General features: G+C 37.9%; 3 protein-coding genes across 3 annotated transcripts; 2 read left to right on the forward strand and 1 right to left on the reverse strand.

Moving 5' to 3' along the window:
• The first annotated feature begins 952 nt into the window (after positions 1-952).
• On the forward strand, positions 953-5,686 carry LOC137725248 (protein SUPPRESSOR OF FRI 4). The gene is made up of 7 exons (XM_068463875.2): positions 953-1,400; positions 2,374-2,474; positions 3,085-3,211; positions 3,352-3,725; positions 4,281-4,426; positions 4,561-4,614; positions 5,311-5,686. Exons 1-7 carry the CDS (start codon positions 1,207-1,209, stop codon positions 5,380-5,382), a joined length of 1,068 nt encoding a protein of 355 aa, XP_068319976.2. The 5' UTR covers positions 953-1,206; the 3' UTR covers positions 5,383-5,686.
• Positions 5,687-6,073: 387 nt separating this feature from the next.
• LOC137726780 (GTP-binding protein ERG) lies at positions 6,074-9,945 on the forward strand. The gene is made up of 8 exons (XM_068465739.2): positions 6,074-6,698; positions 7,338-7,427; positions 7,812-7,957; positions 8,323-8,481; positions 8,583-8,649; positions 8,866-8,973; positions 9,104-9,243; positions 9,327-9,945. Exons 1-8 carry the CDS (start codon positions 6,201-6,203, stop codon positions 9,409-9,411), a joined length of 1,293 nt encoding a protein of 430 aa, XP_068321840.2. The 5' UTR covers positions 6,074-6,200; the 3' UTR covers positions 9,412-9,945.
• A 517-nt stretch (positions 9,946-10,462) lies between these two features.
• Positions 10,463-12,464, reverse strand: LOC137724316 (protein UNUSUAL FLORAL ORGANS). The gene has a single exon (XM_068463061.2). It carries the CDS (start codon positions 12,022-12,024, stop codon positions 10,702-10,704), a length of 1,323 nt encoding a protein of 440 aa, XP_068319162.2. The 5' UTR covers positions 12,025-12,464; the 3' UTR covers positions 10,463-10,701.
• Between the last annotated feature and the right edge of the window lie 3,031 nt (positions 12,465-15,495).

The following is a 15,495-nucleotide window of genomic DNA, read 5'->3' on the forward strand; positions in this document are numbered from 1 at the left end:
TATATTTGCAATATGAATTGATTAACTTTCGTTGGAATTTCATAAGTTGTGGATTCAATTCGTTTAACTGTTTGATTGATAACTTATTTATGTATGTTCATTGAGATTGCAAGCTTAATTTTCATGCATGAATATGACGCTAGAATATAAGTGAGTTTCACCTAAAAGTTACGAACTTATATTCACAAGTAGTGGAGGTTGCTCATAAACAATCGCGTTAAACGAATTCTTGGCATAAGTTTCATGCGTATTCCATAGTAACGAATGCCTCGTCGATGTTTATGATTTCCGTTGAACTTAATGATCTTTGTTGAATGTCTCTATCATGCGTATTTCATAGTTAGGGACTTTGATTAAGAATAATTTGGTTGTAATGCGTATTCCATTCAATCCAACGAATCTAGGGAAATCTGAAAGTTAATTTAAGCGAACCTAATTAACTTGGAGCATTGAGTTTCATAATTTATCGAAAGACCAACTGAGAATCAATCTTGTATGCAAGTGTAACATGTATGGAGATGAACCCCTTAGCTAGCTTCCCATCCATTCATTTCCGTCAAATCCATATTTACAATTTGTTTTGTTTCCAAGTATTCATTTTAGTTTAAATTCGTCCAAATCCAATTCCCCCCTATTTCGTTGAAGTCTTAGTCTTAATCTTTCTTATTTTTAGTTTTGCTTTCTTCGAGCATTAAATAGTGTTTTATATTGTGTTTTTTATGTTTTTAAGTCAATTTAGAAGGTTTTAGCAAGCCCTCCTAATCCCCGGTCTAGAACGATCCCTCACTTATCCATTCTACTACAATTGTCAAACGAGGGTTTAATTTGAGTGTCAAGTAAATCACGCATCAATATGTTATGACACGCTGATTACTAAACCACTTGAACGGGTCAATTATTGGATTGGGGCTCAAGTCGGGTCAACACCAATTGGAAAAGCCCTAGCCCCCATATCCGATTTACCATTATAACTCTCGGTAAATTAAAAATTAAAAAATAAAGCTTCCAAAAAAAAAAAAAATTTTAATTTTTTTTTTTTGTAAACACACTATAAATACAAATACATGAAATTTATCAAACCACAAATCACAGCAAGAGAGAAAAAACCCCAAAACAAAAACCCAAATACCAAAACCAAAGGCTCTCAGAGAGAGAGAGAGAGAGAGAGAGAGCCGCAGAAGGAGGGCAAAGGGGTAGAAGGGCAGTATGGGAAAGAAGAAGAAGAGAGTGGCGTCGAAGGTGTGGTGCTACTACTGCGATAGAGAATTCGACGATGAGAAGATACTGGTGCAGCACCAGAAAGCCAAGCACTTCAAGTGCCATGTCTGCCATAAGAAGCTCTCCACTGCCGGCGGCATGGCTATTCACGTCCTCCAGGTCCACAAAGAGAGCGTCACCAAGTACGGATTTATATATCTTTCCCCCAATAGCCAAAACCCTAATTTTTATGCTTTCTTTCGTCGCTGAATTTGTTATATGATATTGATCACCTGTTATAGAAAGATATGATATTCATTGTTTTTATTCTGTTGTAAATGGATTTGGGTCTAAAGGGAAATTTCATCGCTGAAAAAAATCTAAATTTGGTCAGTTGGGTGTGATTTTGTAATGTGGGCTCGGCAGTTTTGGACAGTTTTTTAGCTGGAAAGATAGTTTGGGATTATAGCTTTTTGTTAGCTGCATAGAGGCAGCTTAATGGTCAATGGAATTGATAGGCTGCGACGGTCTCTTAGACTTTCGAGCAAAATTGGGTTGTAGGTGTTAATAATTTTGGTAGCTTGAAGGTGGACTAAGTGCAAAAGTACGGGACTTTGGAAGATTTTGTGTGTGCTTGTAATTTTAGTAGAACTGGGAGTCCAGGAAACAATGGGTCTGTTAATATAAATTTGGTTCTCTTTTGTTGGGATATACTGTAATATGAACTCGTTTACGTAAGGGGCCTGCTTGATGATAAGAGAGCACCTGAAACCTCAGGAGGATAATCGATTGTATTGACTTCTTACTCATGACTGTAAGATGATTTTTATGCCCATAGGTTATTCTGTAATGGATGCCACTGTACGCTGATGTTGAACTTAATCTTTTTCTACTGTATTAGTACCAAAAGTAACTTTCAGTTTATGTCTAAGAACAAAACATATTCAAAATCCCCAGTTCAATTGTTTTAGCTGGGACATAAGAACATTGTCATAGATGGTTGTTGATGCTAATTGTTTGTGATTAAAGTTAAACTACTTCACTTGATCTTTTTAATGAGCTATTACATAGTATGGTTGAAGTATGTCCATTATATTTTAGCTGTGGCTCAAAATAATTCCTTTTCGTGAATTTAAATTTACTGATAGTCAAACTGGCAAAAATTGTATTTTACAGGGTTCCCAATGCGAAGGATGGCAGGGAGTCAACGGATATTGAAATTTATGGGATGCAAGGAATCCCACCTGACGTCTTGGCTGCACATTATGGAGAGGAAGGTAAAAGGATCCTTACTAGTTTTGATGTTTATCCAGACAATTTTGATATACTATCTTCATGTTATGTTATCATCATTGGTATTTGGTGATGTGTGAACTTTTAATCATTTTCATTCAACTAGTTTATGCCATGGTTTGGTTTGACTCGCATTAAATTGTGACCTGGATGTGATGATACGTTCAAGTATGAATAGATGGACCTATCTATTTTGGACTTCCTTGAATAATATAATGTATTGAATTAGACATTCTATTAGAATGTTCATAGCAGTATCCATGTAATATACTTATTATATTTTGTCCATGTAACAGTGTTTCAAATTCTCTTGTGTTCATGGTTGAACCAAGTTATGCTTATGTACTCTTGCAAATGTACATTCATATGGATTTGGATGTCCTAATTTCTGCATACGAATTCTGCATAAAATGTTTTTTCATGGAATATTGACTGTGCAATCCATTTGAAAGTGTTATCTCATTTGAGCTAAAGACTAATCAAACAAAAAAAAAAAAAAAAAAAAAAGGTGCACTATACCTATCATTTTGAGTAGTTTATGGCGTTAATCATATATGTTAAGTTTATTTTTTAAATATCTCAATTTATGTGCAGAGGAAGACGGTCCATCAAAAGTAGCTAAAGTAAACATCCCAACAACCCAGTTTGTTGGTGGTATGGTGCCAGGTTCGATGGGGGTTGCATATCCTCCCCAACCACCTTTGGGTGCAATGCGGCCAATGTATGTTTTTAGTCAGGTTTCTTGCATATCCTCTGCAACCGGCTTTGTGAAATTTTGAAATTATGCCATTGCTGTACATCATGATTAGCATTTACATAAACAACTTATCTGTTTGTTTCTTTTGGTTTTGTTTGCACCAGGTACAATTCTGCAGTTCCGGTGACTCCGAATGCTTGGCAAGTTCCACCTCGTCCCCAGCCATGGTATCCACAGCCTCCAGCAGTCTCAGTACCTGCTTCCTCATTGGGTTATGTGCAGCAGCCATTGTTTCCTGTGCACAATGGGAGACCACCTCTACCATCAACAACCACCCCTGGACTTCTGCCTCTGCATATAGCACCTCCTGGCCTTCCTACATCCATGCCTCCTGTTCCTGTATCACAACCCCTATTTCCTGTTGTTGGTATAAATAATGTACCAACTCAAAGTTCTCCCTTTTCCGCTCCCATGCTTTCAACAAGTATTCCTTTAAATTCTCCAGCTGAAATTAAAGGACCAACGGATGCTTATCAAGGTGCTAAAACTTTCCAAACAAGTAGTTATCTAAGCGTTTCAGTTTTGATTTCTTATTGTTGATTTAAAAAAATAAAAAATAAAAAAATGCTTCTTTGTGTGCATGATAGCAGTATGGTGTCAGAGTTGTCTTCTTGCTTTTAAGTTCGACCTATATTTCATGTCTGATCAAATAAGTAGTAGATACTTCAGCTTCTTCTGTTTTTTATTTTTATATTCTAGTTGCCATCTGAGATTCTTATAGAGAGTTCTGTTTTAGTGAACTTCAAATTTGGATATGCTAGCAATGGCTAGTTTTCCCTTTGTAGGCTTAGTGTTTGGTTTATTACAAGGGCATCTTTTATGTTCCTTGATATGCACCCAGTTAATCCTGTAATTGTTTTTATCTAAACTGAGCTAGTAATTGTTCTGGTATGCTAAGCCTTACGTATTTTCCCGTTGCAATAAAGAATACCTACCACATTGCAAAATTCTCCATGTTGATGCCTTTGGATTGTTGATTTCATACGTGCAAGGCTTGTCAATCTGATATTTGCTTTGCATTTAATTGCTACAGGTGTTAATTCACACTCTTATGCATCTGGTCCAAACACTGGTGGTCCATCAATTGGACCACCCCCTGTTATTGCAAACAAAGCTCCTGCTCCCCAGCCAGCTGCTAATGAGGTGTATCTAGTTTGGGATGATGAAGCTATGTCCATGGTAAGTCGTTCTTAATTTCCCAAATGTTTATTAGGTTTCCACTTTGCTAGGCTTGCTGGTTCTTACTAACTTGTTTTATGTTTTCTGGTTCGGACTGATTGCTAACTTGTTAAATGGGTTAATTTGATTTGCAGGAGGAAAGAAGAATGTCCTTAGTGAAATATCAGGTTCATGATGAAACTAGCCAGGTAAGTCATACTACCTCTTTAACTTACGGGGTTGCATTGCTCTAACCAACTAGGTAGGCTTTACGTTCTGTCTTTTCAGACTGGATTGTTTACCAATTGTTTCCTGATTAGAGAGGTATTTGTGTACTGTATGAGTTTGAACTCTTTCTTTTGAAAACAAACAAATTAAGAAAGAACATGCGAACCTTTTAATCATCCATCTTTCTGCTTTCCAACCCAATTGGTTGATGGGCATGCTGTTTTGTTTATACTGCCATTCTCCGGTTTCCACGCAACTGCATCAAAAGATTCAAGTAGGTATTTACATTATATTTGCTGTTAGTATTTACAATTTTGACAAGCTTGCTGCAATGGGATCAAGGATTCTCCTACCTAGCATCGTACTCAGTTAAGTACGGAATGTATATATTTGCTCTTTTAAAATTTGGATTTATCTGTTGTTCACTCTCCCCATGCTTTCTTTTGCGGTGTTGGGGTTCGAGTGAAACAATGTTGAGACCAATAAATTTTTTTTATAATTGTAGCAACGTTATTTTATCGTTGAACAGTGATACCAGACTTGGCCCAGGTCAGATTCTTTCATTAAGTTTGGCATCTCCGGTTAGATCATAGGACCAGTTTACTTATCTGGCTTTAACCAAATGAATTATGCCCACGGTCCCTCTCTGATGATCTCATTGTGGTTTTGTTTTTCAGATGAGTTCAATCGATGCAGCCATAGACAGAAGGATTTTGGAGAGCCGGCTTGCTGGTCGAATGGCATTTTAGATCAAACAGCAGCAATGGGACGATGATGACAATGTATGCGCCTTCGGAATCTCATGATGACGTGTGGACCTCGGAATTTCATGCTGATGCACGCTTCATGTCCGGCAAAGTTTATATGAAGTGAAAGGCGGTTTACCAGACTACTAACCAGTCATAGATTCGTGTTTGTATTCTTTGCAAGAGCGTGAAATAGAAGAGCAAATTTTTAAGCGTTAATGTAATTTTTTTTCATTCTTCTCCGGTGCTTCGACGGTATTCTTCGGTTTATTTATAGATGACGAAGTTATTATATGGCTTTTTTATATTTCCAGTGCTTTGACAATATTCTTTTTGGACGGGATTTTTAATGCAACTTCCACTCTTACTCGCGGGCTTTCTTTTTTTGTTTCGGAGATGTTTGGTTCTGATCCTACGATTGCATTGCATGATAAACGTACGTGCATTTCTCAAGTTATTTCCTCTCAACTTATTTTGTCTCTCCATTGTTTTGGTGTCAAAGGTGCACATGAATTCATGAATTCGTACCTTCATTCACGTAAATCTATAAAAAGAAGTGCTATTCATATTCATTTTTATCTCATGCAGTTATTTGAATTTGTGGTCGTCGGATCAAAAAAATTAAAGATTAATGAATAAAAATAAACAAAAAAGTATGTGAATAATACTACTCATGCAGCCATGCTAATGGTCTAAAGAGGAGTGATCGTCTACAGAGAGACTAGACAAGGCTCTAGGCTAAAACCCCTAAAACCTCAGATCTCACCCGCGCGCGCACACCCTTTGTCTCTGTCACTTGATACTCGGTATCAGCAGCTGAGATGAAAGCTTTGAGAGTTCTGAGAACCCTCTCTTCAAAACCCGGCAAAACCCCATTAAACCCAGCCTCCTTCTTCCACCGGTTTTACGTAGCTCAGCCGCAAGAGGACGATTCTGGCCACAACCCATCTTTCTCAGACTCCGAAAATGGTTCAGACTCGGTTTTCGACAGTACCCATTACGCCATGCCATCCATTGGTTCGGATTCTAAGCCCGAAACCCCTAGGAAGCCGACTTGGGACAACAAGTACCGATCAAAAGCTGATAAATTGATTGGGGTGGACACCCAGAAGGAAAATTTGAGGCGTTTGGAGGAAGAGGAGGAGCAAAAGAGCAGAGTGCTCGCTAAGGCGCTTCTCGAGGCGGCTCTGGAGCGCGCAGATGATGAGGAATCAGGGGAGCAGGAGGAGGAAATGGTGAAGGAAGAGGACCAAAAGGCGCTGTCTGTTGGGATAATTGGTGCCCCGAATGCCGGAAAGTCTGCTCTGACTAATTACATGGTTTGTTCTTTTGGATCTTATTGTTTAAAGATGTTTCATTTAATGGGGGTTTTGATGAATTGTTGAACATGGGGTTGGTGAAGTCAATGATTGTATTGAGTGTTGTTTATGGTTTTTGATAATTGTTTCATTGGAAGGGATTTTGGTAAAGTTTTGTGTTATGTATTCTTTCATTTGCTTAATCGACTGTGGTTTAATATTTTGTGGCAAGTAGGGTCCGTCTATGTTGCTCAGGATTATGTTTGTACTGACCATGGATATGGCACAATCTGCCTAATTTCCCCGATCAATATCTGTTTCATGCTCACTGCACTTTGGTCAGATAGATATCAAATAGTTGTTGAGGCCAAAACATGCTTGAGCTTTTTAATGTGTCTGAAGTTGTCCCAATAAAAAAAAATTCTTTAGAGGGAAATGAAAAAGCTTGCGAGAATTCTCTATTTGAGATATGTATTGGCTTTGGAGATTATACTTTGTTCTTAAACTTGAATCTTTGATGTCCTTTGTAGGATACAAAATGATTTGTTGTAATATTTTTTACAATATCATGTGATCTAAGCTTTTACTTTTACTGGCCTTTGATGTCACCAGAACCTTTATGATGACATATTTATCATACGTTCTCTGCATTTCTTATAGGTTGGGACAAAGGTTTCTGCTGTTTCACGGAAGACAAACACCACTACTCATGAAGTATTAGGAGTTATGACAAAAGGAGACACACAAATTGTATGTTTCTTGTTTATAGTTTATAATCAACCTGCTTCTCTGGACTGGGAATGTTTTCTGATTAATTTATTTTATGTCCAAATGAGCTCTGAAAATTATTCACAATCAATATGCAGTTAATTTCTTTATCCCAGTTCTTTATTTATGAAATTATTGCACAAAAAACAATCTGATGAGCTTGCAACACTTACTTTCATCTAGTGATGAGAGTGTTTGATACATGAAAGGTAAAGGTGATGGGTGATCTTTGCATATTATTTTCTCATAGTTACTTTCATCTATTGATGTATAGACATGTTATTAGTATGTTTTCTCCTCACTGACTGGAGCACAAAAATTGAATCATATGACATTTATTGACTGTCTTCATGTATGCCTGTGCAGTGTTTCTTTGATACTCCAGGTCTTACATTAAGCAACAAGGGATGTCCTTATAAGGATTTTAAGGTTCGAGTAGAAAGTGCTTGGAGCTCGGTTACTTTATACGATGTGCTCATAGTTATTTTCGACGTCCATAGGCATCTTACCAGGTTAGTAATCCATTCCATTTGATATCCTGTACCATATTATGCATGAAACAAACATAAGCATCAGATCTAGACATATATGGCAGGTGGATTCCATTTGGGCAAATGTTTTTCGCTTTTGAGAAGAGTGCAATTTTTTTTTTTTTGTAAATTTCAGCCATTATCCTCATTCCGTGCCTTGTTGGGGAAACACATAGTTATTGCTTGTTTCCCATTTGACTTCTTGTACATATATCACTCAAGTTTATTAACATTTTGTTGATCGGCTTGCTCTATATGCCATCACTCCCCCTTTTTTCCAAATTTCATCCCTGTTTCAGTATTTTTGGTCCCTAATCACCTGTTTCTTTGTATTATCATTTATATAGGCCTGATGTAAGGGTTATAGGATTGATCAAGCGTATGGGAGCACTACCACACCCGGTACAAAAGAGAATTTTGTGTATGAACAAGGTTGATTTGGTTGAGAAGAAGAAAGACTTGTTAAAGGTTGCTGAGGAATTCAAAGATCTTCCTGGTTATGAAAGGTGGATTTTACTTGTTCAGAATCAAAGATGGTGTGTTTTCTCTTTTTGACCACGGATCTTGATAGTATATCTGACCATCTGTTTCTTTCTTAACCTTGTAGGCATTTCATGATTTCTGGTCTGAAGGGCTCCGGAGTGAAAGATCTTACTCAATATTTGATGGATCAGGCATGTGAGCTTTTTAGTATTGTCATCATTGTGATAATTTCCTGTGACATTTACCTGTCAAAAATATTCTGTTACGAAGGCCTTTTTTAGATGTATGTTTCGGTTGGAAAGAGTTTTTCAAGATATGCCTGGTTTACATGAATCTGATTATCTTTCTAGCCAATGTTACCATTGTCCACTATATCCTCAGTTCTTCAGTGGTTTTTTTATGTATAGGCTGTTAAACGATCTTGGGATGAAGATCCATTGATCATGACTGAGGAAGTTATGAAGAATATATCATTAGAAGTTGTCCGAGAAAGATTGTTAGACCATGTGCATCAGGTAGATCTTCAGTTTCTGTTTCAAATTACTTTGAGACTATCATTTCTGTCTGGTTATATTTTCATTCCCAAGGTATGAATTAATAAGCAATTTGAGAATCTTCAATAATGGCAACTTGTGCTTGTTTTAGGAAATCCCATACACTATTGAACACCGGTTGATGGACTGGAAGGAGTTGCGAGATGGCTCTCTTCGGATTGAACAGCATCTTATCACGAACAAATTAAGTCAACGCAAGATCCTTGTAGGAAAGAAGGGCAATAAAATAGGGTAAATACTGAAGTCCTAGCATATTGGAATCACTTTGCTTTTAACACGAGCCAATTTGAATTGAATACATGCTTCTGAAACAGGAGAATTGGCATGGAAGCTAATGAGGAGCTACGGTCCATCTTCAAGAGGGATCTTCATCTCATTCTCCAGGTTAGACTTAAATGATACATTGGAAAATCAAGTTGAATGTCAAGAAGGGATACGATCCATCAGGAGATGTAAGCACGCCTTATTTGTAAGGTCAGACTTACAACAAGTTTGGTGAATGAAATTGAATGTAAAAAGTCGCGACATTTTGATCCACCCTATTTTGAAGTGTATATAAAGGAAGTTTCATCAACTTTATGAAGGCCATCCAGAGTAGTAGCTTTGAGTGGCAGAAATGTATCAGCTTTAATTTGGGGATGGAGGAGGGTGACGAATAACTGGAAGACTCCAACTTGGCAGGCAAACACATTAGTCCCGAAATTTTGAGAATGTACAATAGCGAGTCTTTTGATATGAAATCTTTCCTCTTTATAGACTAACAATTTTTTTCCTTGTATATCCATCTTTGTACTTTGCTTGTGGAATTGTAAAATTCAACATGTGTAAAAGGAGTACAGGAATTGATTTGTATGCGCCGCACCCTCCATGCTTGTTTGTACGGAAATGGAGTCTCTGCCCTGGACTCTTGGCAATGTTTCACTTTCATTTGAACCGCGTATTGCAAAGTCACGAGTTTAGGGTTTAAAGAACCGTGTATCTCCATGTGAATATCTCACTCATCGCGTATATGTATTATGTCCCCATTCCCAGGTAATAGAGGAAGAATACCTAGTCAGGGCTGACTGTCAGTTTTTATACTCAACAAATCATTCGTTTCATGCTTCGAAATCTTGTTGATCAATATGATTAACAGTTGAAACAGCAGCTTAAGAACGGAAAAAATATGATAGATCTCGGAAACGGCACAAACTTCATCCTAGTGGTAATCCCGAGCAGGAAAGAGAAGCTTTAAAACATTCCCCTTTTACCTAAAGTGGTATTTTTCTCTATTTCTAAATGAAAGGCCTTAACTTCGACTTTCAGAAATGGTGAGTCTTTCAGAAATGGTGAGTCTGATACTTCGTTATTTTCATCGGTCTATTGGGTGGTTTAGCCGAAATTACCTGGACCCTAGTGTAAATATCGGTTGCAATAAAAAAATAATAATAATAAGAAAAAAAAAAAAAAAAAAAAAAACTTGGCTTCAATCTTGTAGTTAATTCCAGGAAATATTACTACATTTATCACAATAGTTATGCAGACTATCTCCTCATTTCATACACTAGGTAGAAGAGACTGACAAAATACATAGCAGATTACTTCAAACTATAACAAGTAGCAGATTACTCCAAACCTACCAACTCCCACATCACAACCGCTGCTTTTCCTACGGCTACATACTTAGATCACATTGCAACTTGAACCCTCCTAAGCACTGAAAGCCTGGAACGGAATTGTAGTCAGCTGATCAAGCAGCCCAGTGACCGGCGTAGCGAGCCGGGGTTCATAAGCAAAGCCATGCAAGTCCCCATCAACCCCAGCATGAACATAAGGGCACGGTGGAATCCACTGCCACCTCTTCCTGCACATATCGAACAGCAACGCCTTGTCCGAACCCAGAATCATGATGGTGATGAACTCTCCATGTCCAACACACTGGAACCCACTCCCATTCTCCAGGTCAGTAAATTGCACATAGAGCTGCTGAGGCATCCTATCAATCTCAACCCAAGTTGTTCCACAAGCCTGCAACCCCCAAATCCTCAAGCTTTTCGGCACGTTGAGCTTGCTCTTCTCAACTGCAGCAACTAAAAGCAGCTTCCCCCTGCTCTCCACCAAGCTTGGAGACCTCAGGAACCTTCTCATGGGGGCCTGAATCTTCCACCAATTGTTTGCTGCCACGTCATAGGCTAAGACACTGAAAGGGCTGTAGTTCATGCAGTAGAATCTTCCTTGAACATTAACCATTTGACCTGATTCGAAACTGCAGAGCCTTGGGAGGGAAGAATTGATTCCCCACAGCGAAAAAAACCCACCTGCGTCTATATGGAAGCTCTCGGCAGTCAAGTTTTTCACAGCGTATGGAGAGATCAAGTCGTCTCCAGCAACAGTTACATCAATGGATGTAGGGCTGACACTCAACCCTATGGAAGGGAAGAGTCTTGATCTTAGAGTAGGAGGCAACTGAGACACAGTACCAACAATTGGGTTGCATAGAATGAGAGTCTTCGGGCCAGCCTCGTCCGAAATCCAACAGATTAAACCGCCGGAAGATGAAGCAGGGGAAAGGCCGGAGGGGAGCAAAGCGAACGAAAGGCGGTACCATGCAATTTCATAAGGATCAAAAAGATAACCTTCACAATTAGTATCACCCCTGTTGCTGTCACCATTGTTTCCTCCATTGTTGTTGTTCCTGTATATGTAGCTTCCATTGAGGCTCTTGTTCTTGAAGAAGAGGAACCAATGACGGCGCGGAGACACTTCGAGGTAGAGTTGGAGAAAGGTGTTGGAGAACAAGAGGGCATACCACCTCTTGCAGACACATCGAGCGCGAAAAAAGGCCGGCGGTGGGAGAAAGGCGATGACACGGTCGACGAGCCGGTGGGGGAGCTTGCTCCATATCCTAGCATCCATCCATGGATTAGGACATGATGTGTCGATGTTTTCAGCAATGACACCACCAAGTGCACTAGTAGTAGTAGTGAAGGTGTAGGAGAAGGGAAATGTGAGAGAAGGATGAAAAGCTTCCATTTTTGTGTAGGACGATGACAAGGGCTTATAAGTAAAATATGCCTCTAAATTTAGTACGTGTTGAGTGGAACGAAAGCAAAGAAATTGGAGGGAATTGAAGAGTGCTAATTTGGGAAATAAGTGCTTACATGCAAGCTTACTTTTTTCACAAGCAGTGCGAATTTTGTTTTGGAAGATGTGAACATAAAACTGGAAAATCTCTCAGGTCGGTTTTGGAGAAGGCATGGGTTTCTACTGGGAGAAGAAGAAAGAACTGCAAGAGAGGCAGCTGATGGCAGTCACCTGAAGGGTGGTTTGTTGTTAACTTTCATGGGATTGGAGTGAAGGGTTTGAAGGCTAGGAGAAGGGAGCTGAAACTTCACTTCTTATATAGAAGAAACCTTTGGGGATATAACCTTTTTTTAGAAAATTGATATATGCACATTTTGTTTCTTTCTTTGCACATCTCTACATATTTTTATTCTTTGATTATCTTTTATTTTATTTGATTTATGGACGAAAAATAAAGAGAGATGCATATACAAAGAAAATGAATGTGTGAAAATCGTTAAAAGGTAGTGCCCAAAATAGCTAAAGGGGCTTGCGTTTGTTTTGGATGATCTCTTTAATGTGCACTGTTTTTATCTTTTGCAAATTGGTTTCTTTTGTATTCCTTTTCCTGAGCGGTGATTCTGATGGATGCATCAGTCAAATTGGTGTTGTTTTGTCAAAGCCGAGGTTCCTGAGACATGTGTAATTTCGAGAGAGAGAGAGAGAGGAAAAGTGCAAGGCAACAGAAGTCGGAACCTTAGCATTAAAACCGGTGATCGTTCATAGCAAGATTCTAAAAAACGCTAAGCGCCAGTTAAGCGGCAGGCTGGAGCCTAGCGCTTAGGAGTCTAGACGGATGCCTAGGCGGACTAAGCGGATTTAAGTAAATTCATTATATTTTGTGTAAATAAGTGTCTGTTTATACTTAAAATATATATGATTTCATCATAAACTACAAAATAGAATGACATATGTATTATGAAGTATTGGAACATAATGAAAACATGGGGAACAAACATTTAGTGTGTCCTCATTTAAGTATTCAACAAGTCTCTTACAATTTATTGAAAAAAAAATTAAATGCATAATGAAAGTTATCTATTTTCTGTCTAAGTGAGTTGCAACGTATGCGGGTGCCTAGGCGGTTTTGGACGGGCGCCTCAGCTGATCTAAACGCTCTTTCTTAATTTTCAATCGCCTAATCATTAAATGGGACGGTGGCTAGCCGTCTAGCGCCTAGGGAACGTTAGTCTAGAATTTTTAGAACAGTGGTTCACAGTACAAGTACGACATCCTCAAAGTGAATGCAACCAAATCAACTTTCCACGAGTTGGAAGCCTCTAAGCCTAAGGGATCGGACAAGCATGCACCATGAAGAATGATTTGTATGTGTAGCGGTAACAGTAAGCAGATGAGTAGGATTCTCTTCTTTTTTATTTTCATCCCATTTCCTCTTTTCCTTTCATACGCTGTTTTTTTTGTCTCATTGTCTCTATAAAAAAATCAATGCAAGATGTTGACGTGACTTAACCGTAACCGTTCAAGTATGAGGAGAGGTAAGAAGAGAGAGATTAGAAGGGAAAAGAATCTTTGTTCCTATGGATAAACACTGAAAAGTAAACATGTTAAAGAGAATTAATTTAGCAGAGCTTGAATCGTGTAAGAAAAAAGTATATCACCAGGTATTAGATGCGTTTGGAGATGAAATTTAATTTTATAATGAGATTTATAATCACATATTGTCATAGTCTTTTAGTTAGAAACATAAGATGAAACTTGAGAATTTAGGTTTCATATTTTGGAGTTTAAAATCTAATATAAAGGATTTGGCTACAGTATATACATATATTTAAAACAATCATCATCTTAACGATCATATATTTATTGTATTAAATATATGTAAGCACCGTAAAGTCTCATATTATATCACATTCAACAGTTGTATTTGTGAAATTTAAGCTCCCGATCCTCCTTAAACATAGGAGAACGTTAATCAACACATGAGACATAGACAACCAAACTTCAACCTACAAACAACTCAAACCCTAGTTGACCCGAGACCATTATCGTTTACTTCCGCCTTGAACTTCAAACCCGAATCCACCAAAATGATAGATTCAACTCCCTTCCTGAACCATAGACCTCGAACGTACAATCTAGGAGTCTAGAACCTTTAGCTAGACCCGGGTTAAAGGGAAAAGTGCACACATGCAGGAGAGATTTTTCAGTGTGACCGACATATGAAGTAGTACACCATGTGTTACTATATAAATGGTGGGACTTGTGTGTTAAAAAGTTAATAACTTAAAAAATAAAATTTCCCACCACTTACCTAAAAACACGTAGTGTACCACTCGTATTCCCGTTACAATGAAAAATTTCCCCACATGTAGATCCTCAAATCGCATAATAAAAGATATATGAACAACTCAAAGTAAGAAATACATTGATGCATACAAACTTTTCTCTTATCTGAAGTGTCAATTTGAATTTTGACAAAAAAAGTGTCAATTTGAATCTTGATTTAGTTGATATCGAACCCTTAAGTTCATGAAACACACCCATCTTTCGGACAGAAACACTGAATCGTAATTTCTTTACACCGAACTCAAATTGTACATTTCTGACCATGTGACAAACTCAAATCTCACACCATGTCCATATATGCATATGGATTACACATGCATCTCTTCTGAATGTCATCATACTGACATGTTACTAAAACAACAAGAACCTAAAAAAAATCTACGACTTTAACTAAACTCATCACATTTGAAACTTCTTGATGTAATTCGCCTAAATGACTTATCTAATTGTAGTTGTACACTACGACTACATTAAGGACCACTATATTCAACGAAAACAAGCTTATTGTAAGGAACATAATTGAGTACGTAATTCTTTTAACAGTATTTGGATAAGTTGGTATTATCATACAGACTGTTCACTTGGTGGCAAAGACATCATGCAACCCTAAACGCAGGTGGTGTATGACACAAAGACTTTGTCAGATCATATGTCCAATCCAATCTCATTGATGGGTTTTGTTGCAGTAGTCGTACACATCGGCGTGAACAACGAAATACTTTATTTCGAAGACCCTTGAGGCTTCACAAATTTGCTTCAAATTATATATAATTATAATAATTATAATTTAATATTAATTGCACTTACTGTAAAGAAGCTGTGTAATCTGCTCCTTCTGACGACTCCTTTCTCCTTTCTTCGAGTCATAATATTCTCTTTCCGTAGCCCTTCGGCTTTTGCTTGGTTTTGTTAAGAGAAGCAAATCTGAGTCAGAACAATCACCATGTCTTGTTTACGTCAATCTGTATAGTATTATCATTTGTCTCAGAATTAATGCTTCAAAGATGGAAAAAGTTGGGTCGCTCATATTTGGAAATTTATTTCTTCCCTCAAGAAACTTCCATATTTAGAAAA

This window comes from Pyrus communis, chromosome 5 (assembly GCF_041283825.1).
Source record: "Pyrus communis isolate YQ-2024b chromosome 5, ASM4128382v1, whole genome shotgun sequence".
NCBI classification, from domain to species: Eukaryota; Viridiplantae; Streptophyta; class Magnoliopsida; order Rosales; family Rosaceae; genus Pyrus; species Pyrus communis.

Excerpts from the sequence above, each read along its gene's own strand:
- LOC137724316 (XM_068463061.2), bottom strand. The coding sequence starts at position 12,024 with ATGGAAGCTTTTCATCCTTCTCTCACATTTCCCTTCTCCTACACCTTC.
- LOC137726780 (XM_068465739.2), top strand. The coding sequence starts at position 6,201 with ATGAAAGCTTTGAGAGTTCTGAGAACCCTCTCTTCAAAACCCGGCAAA. Across the intron at positions 6,699-7,337 it reads CTGCTCTGACTAATTACATG|GTTGGGACAAAGGTTTCTGC; the intron begins GTTTGTTCTTTT and ends CATTTCTTATAG. Across the intron at positions 7,428-7,811 it reads CAAAAGGAGACACACAAATT|TGTTTCTTTGATACTCCAGG; the intron begins GTATGTTTCTTG and ends ATGCCTGTGCAG.
- LOC137725248 (XM_068463875.2), top strand. The coding sequence starts at position 1,207 with ATGGGAAAGAAGAAGAAGAGAGTGGCGTCGAAGGTGTGGTGCTACTAC. Across the intron at positions 2,475-3,084 it reads TGCACATTATGGAGAGGAAG|AGGAAGACGGTCCATCAAAA; the intron begins GTAAAAGGATCC and ends ATTTATGTGCAG. Across the intron at positions 3,726-4,280 it reads ACCAACGGATGCTTATCAAG|GTGTTAATTCACACTCTTAT; the intron begins GTGCTAAAACTT and ends TAATTGCTACAG.